Genomic DNA, 5,607 nt, shown 5'->3' on the forward strand with positions numbered 1-5,607 from the left:
CACACACACACACACACACACACACACACACACACACAGCAGAAACACATAGTTAAAAAGCTGGAATCCAACATGTGAACTGAGACGGAAATCGTAACACAAATGTCAAATGTATTGCATGATGCTACTAACAGAGACCTTAACAGGACAAATTGATAGAGCAGCAACTTAGTGCCTGGATGCATGTGAACGCACATGGCAACCATGGAAATGTACACAATTCAAGGTATCCTCTGCTTAAACATTTATGAGGGCATGTACTGTCTTGTATTAAATAGTATGTGAGTCAATATATACTACAAATAACTGTTATTTATGCGGGGAACATGCTACGGTAATGAACCACATGTTCATTTTACTTGCAGTAGTTAACCATGTTAACCATTTTTGAAATTCACTTTTTTAAACATGTACTTTTCAAAGAGTCTTTTTTTAAATGTCCACTTAGGTGGACAACATACGTTTTGACTGTGTGGCAGGGCATGGAGTGACACATCAGCGTCCTATGTAGTGGTTTATGTGCAAGTATACCATCAACACTGACACAAATGCAAGAACACAGCCTTTGAATAGCTGCCCACTGTAGTGACCGCTATGTGTGAAAGGGTTAAATTGAGTTGACTGATTAAAGCATGCTCGTCTGGTGAAAGCTGTCCTGGATAATCTCAGTAAACAGTTTTCTGATGACTTCATGGGCTCATTTACTCATTTCGAGTTATAAGGAATAAAACAGTACATTTGTTATTAACTTCACCTGCTGGTTTCCAAAGCTCCATCGTGAAGCCTCAACATGAGGATTTTTGTCATCAGAGGCGGATGTGACTGTTAAACTGCATTCTCATTGGTTCACAAACTGTCAATCACAATTCATTGGCCGATGGGCATAGCCCATATAAGCCTTCTTTCTGAAACTTAGAGTTAAAGGCTACTTCTACCTTTTATACTCTAACAGAAAGAGAAACTTATCACATAATGAAGTCAAAGGCGAGACCATAAGAGGACAGTTTTCAGTGTTGTTTTCATGGACGACAGTCAACCAAGAAAAACACGGAATAGAAATAGAAGGAAAACATCACACTTGAGCTACACCAATTACTGGATGGCTGCTTTTTAACTATGAACACTATGGATGAGCATTTACATGCAGATTCTGTCTCAGGTGGACCTTCTCCAGTGGACTGCTGCTTGTTTAGGGTGTTGTTCAGATCAGCAGGATAAGCCATGAAGTGTTGAGCAAGAGTCTGAGTCAAGTTTGTGGAACATTAGTTTTCATGAGTTTCTTATTCTTTTATTACTTGATAGGATAAAATAAAATAAGTTTAAGAGCATCATGAAGTGGGAAAATATGACTGATGGAGTTTATTCTTTATTCATGTTCTAACCATAACCAAGTGGCTTTTACCGCATGCTTGTCATAAGCATATTTTCCCTGTTTTATTTCTTACTCATCTCCTTATTTCTGTTGTTGAGTGCATTTTTAGATAAAATAAAGTGACCATAAATATCTCATTAGTTTGCATTACTAAGAAAATACTCTTTTTGGGGAAAGTACCCCTTATTTTGATAGTTTTGTGTATGATTTCTTTCACCTTTTAGAACATTTACTCACCAGTCTTAAACCTTTCATTTGGGATCACGGGAACATGCGTTAAAGGGAATCTGCTGGGTCTCCCACAAGCATCCAAACAACCCTTAAACAACCCCTAGACAAATTTGTTTAGATGAAAGAATGAAAACAAGAGTTAACTGCCCCGGTGGACTTCATTACGGCCTCATGTTCTCAGCTCTTATTAATTAACTTGGAGAGTACAACATTATAACATAAAGAAATAATGGGCAGAACTATGAAAACAAGTTGAAACAAAACAAAACAATGGTTCAAGTTGAACATAATGTTTGAGTTTTCCATTGAAAATGCTTCATGCTCAACATACGGTTCATATTTGTAAGATCCAGAGAAGGCTGGTTTACTGCAATTCCTTAAAAATCTCTCATTCGTTCAACTAACTGCAGGGCTAAAGGCCGACTGAAGTAGGATTTAAATGATTGTTATTCTTTACTTTTTTTCCTCAAGTGTGACCCACTTTCACTTTGACCGCACGCGCACAAGTTTGGATGCAACAAAAGTAATAACAAATGACAAAATGAGTGAGATAATCCCGAAAAGCTCACTTCAGTCTGAGAATGGTTATAATGCACAGAAGGGAAAAAGAGATGAATTTGTAGCAACCAGAGCCCATAAAGGAAGGAGAGTCATCATCAGGCAGGAAACCAACAGTCCTCAACTGCAAAGTGACCTCATCCAGTCCCGATCTGTGTGTTTGTGTGTGCGTGGTTATGTTCTCATGAGAGCTGAAAGACGAGACAAGTCCTCAAAGTCAAATGGGGCAAAATCAGAAGTTTGGCTCGGCCGTGTGTGTGTGTGATGGAGGGTGGAACCACAGTGGGACTACTGTAGACTGCTGTCTTTATCTGATGCTGATCCCCAAAACCATATATGGGAATCAGACTGGACGGAGAGAACGAAAGACAGACCGAGATGAAAAATAGCATCAAAGAAAGATCCCCAAAAAGAGAGAAAGACAGAAGACTGGAATGAAAACAAGAGGCAAGATTAAGAAGAATAGCAAAGGGAAATTTCAAAAAGAAAACAAAACATTTTGATGAAAATGTCTTTGTTAAATAAGAATAAATATGGGCAAAAACTACCAAATTTAACAAATGTTCTCAAGTCCCAGTGACGTAGGCTTAAAGACCAGTCACTGAGCCCATGGTAACTACCGATTATTAGGGGACAAAAATGTGTAAACGTTAACTGTTTGGTGAGAGGTTGTTTGCTGACTGTTGTTACGTAAAACTGGTGGCAAAGAGTGCTACACTGAAAACCTTGTTGTTTCGGTAGCTCGAAGGCACCAACAGCACCCCGACTTCAAACACTTGTGAAACGGAACAAACCAGAACAGGAGACCATTCACCGTCAAAGTAAAAGTTTAACCTTTTGAAACATCTTGGTTTCAGCGGAAAGGGAAAACTTTTATTTTGAAGGTCTTTCAGGTCATTTGAACAACCTCCTTTTACTGTCGCAGTTTCATAGTCACTCAGTGGTTACTTAGCAAGTGTTTGCAGACAATCCCAAAAAGCTGATTCTGTTCATTTGGATGTAGCAGATAGTGAAGAAGTCACTTGGATGAAAACTCTATGTCCAAATCAACAGAATCTACTTTTTGGAATTTCCTTACCTGGATGATTGAACATGCATCAAGACATGATGCATGTTTAAGTGTAAAGTTGCCAACAGGGCGCACTGTTTTAGTCTGTCAGCCACTTTGCAACCCACCTACACTCTAGCTCCCACTTTCATGCTGTATCTGACTTAATCAGCTGTACTCTCTGTTCTCATTTATTTGATTTCTTCACTGATTTGTGATGAAGATTAGTTCACTGTAAGGCGCCTTCTGGGTACTCCCCACAATCATACCTGAACGAGAATGAAGTAAGCTCGCAGATCATCTTTTGTCCGAGGCCTGAAAAAAGAACAGACAAAACCCAGAACACAGTGAGACACTGTCAACAAATAGTCCCACAATATAACAAATAACTACACCAGCAAAGAGGTACAAAACAGAGATTCAAGGTATTACTTTAAGCTATTTTACTACAATTTAATATAAATGAACAAGAATTCCAACATCAGTGATTAGAATGTGAAAAATATCAATGAAATGTTAATAATTTCCTTTCATAAAAGCATGTATAGTAAACTTCATAAGTGGAACATGATAACACAAAGATGCAGAGAGCTCGTCTCACCCTTTCCACTCCCTCAGCAGGCTGTTAATGATCCCTTTCAGCACTGACTTCTGGATGTCCTGAGGCTAAAAACACAACCGAAAACAAGCTTAGTGTGCAGAGGCCTACAAAGAGAAATAAAAACACTGAACGGCATATTCATCTAACCTTTACCACAACAGGAAGGTCACTTGTTCTACTTTTAAATTGAGAAAACGCTCACCAGGTGTGGACGACTCCAGTACTACTGTAAGGAACCCTGGAGTCAGTTTTGACCAGGATATATCTCTTAATACACATAACCCAAAAATCTCTATGACTGCCTTGTTTAATATGTGCAATACTGATCAAATTAGAAACATGCTAAATGCTTGATGCTAAAAAACTAGTTCACTTCTATGCTGGAGTATTGTCATTCCCTACAGTCAGTTCCTAAAAGCTCCCAGAAAAGCCTTAAGCTGATCCCAGCAGTTGATCAACTGCTGGGATTTGCTCCAGCAGTTGCACACAAGGTGTTGGCTGATGAGGCCCATCAAATGTAAAATATTTTACATTCAAAAGTGATTACAGGAAAACTATCGTGATTGCAAACAGCCAACAAACGAATTTCAGAGTATTTTCTCCTCGTTTCTGAGCTTATGTAAGTATGTCTGAAGGTGTGGTCTCACCGTGTTGAGCAGTGCGTCATAAACAGCGTTGACAAACTTGGTGTTGACTCCTGAGTCCTCTATAGTGTTAAACAATCCATTCGCCTCTCGCTGGGAAAGGAGTGACGGGGAAAACGAAGGCAGAGTAACACACGGAGAGAGTTAGTGAAAACTGCTTTCCCATCGCACCACATCGTAAAAGAGTTCTGTGAAATTTTACCAGCATTTAAAAGTGTTTTCTCACAACAGGCCATTCACTGAGAACCAGATTCTGTGTGTGATATACCTTGAAGGCAGCGTTGATTTCTATGAAGGAGTCAAAGGTTGTCAGGTAAAACTCCCGGACCTCCCTCCAGTCTCCTGATTGGAGGGCACGCTCCATGTCCTCCCTAGCAGCCAAAACACACGAAAGACTTCACGGAGACCGACCTCTTTACCTTTGATTTAAGGATGTTTCCTGCATGTTTAAAGTGTGTTTAAAGCTCCAGCGAACTGACACCTACTGAAACTCCTTGGTAGTCTTGGTGCGCAGGGGGATGATGGGGTCAGAGGGGAATGGAGCTTTGACCTCTGGAGGAAGAGTGTCGATGGAGAGCCGATGCTTTTGACGAACATTGCTGCATATCGGAGGCAGCTCTCTCCCTGCAGGAGAGGAAAATAAAGAAGAGGAACCAGTTCAACTATAGCACACTCTCAGTAACACTGACCATCTGCACAGAAAACATGACTTAAGGAGTTCTTTAAAGAAAAAGAGTTTAAAAAGGAATCTGGATGCCAAAGTAGAATTTTACAGGAAGCCACATCCTCTCATCTTCTCAGCCTAGTGAGCTACACAATAAAAGCTTTCTCAGCTCAAGCAGCACTCACAAAGGCCTAATCACGGTCATAATATAAAATCAAGTCTGCTCATTAAATGTTCATAATGTAAAGCAGATATCTGGTTCAAGACATCTTGTTTTATGTGCAGATTATTAATAATTATGCAATGCAATCTCTGTTTCGAGACCCTCAAAACGCTTTACAATTCCACTATTCATTCACTCTCACATTCACACACTGGTGGAGGCAGCTACAGTTGTAACCACAGCTGCCCTGGGGCAGACTGACAGAAGCGAGGCTGCCATATCGCGCCATCGGCCCCTCTGGCCAACACCAGTAGGCGGTAGGGTAA

The 5,607-nt window shown here is 40.2% G+C and overlaps 1 protein-coding gene across 1 annotated transcript in view; it reads right to left on the reverse strand.

Annotated features, from left to right (window-relative positions):
- Positions 1-5,607, reverse strand: part of hectd2 (HECT domain containing 2) — a 59,718-nt gene that overhangs the window by 40,803 nt on the left and 13,308 nt on the right. Inside the window, exons 3-7 of the mRNA XM_005743585.1 lie at positions 4,940-5,078; positions 4,723-4,825; positions 4,458-4,547; positions 3,811-3,875; positions 3,479-3,524 (exon numbers count right to left, since the gene is read on the reverse strand). Coding sequence (XP_005743642.1) covers positions 3,479-3,524; positions 3,811-3,875; positions 4,458-4,547; positions 4,723-4,825; positions 4,940-5,078 — 443 coding nt within the window. The remainder of the gene's footprint in view (positions 1-3,478; positions 3,525-3,810; positions 3,876-4,457; positions 4,548-4,722; positions 4,826-4,939; positions 5,079-5,607) is intronic.

The sequence above is a fragment of the Pundamilia nyererei genome, unplaced genomic scaffold, assembly GCF_000239375.1.
Source record: "Pundamilia nyererei isolate P.nyererei 1_Seehausen unplaced genomic scaffold, PunNye1.0 scaffold00133, whole genome shotgun sequence".
NCBI classification, from domain to species: domain Eukaryota; kingdom Metazoa; phylum Chordata; class Actinopteri; order Cichliformes; family Cichlidae; genus Pundamilia; species Pundamilia nyererei.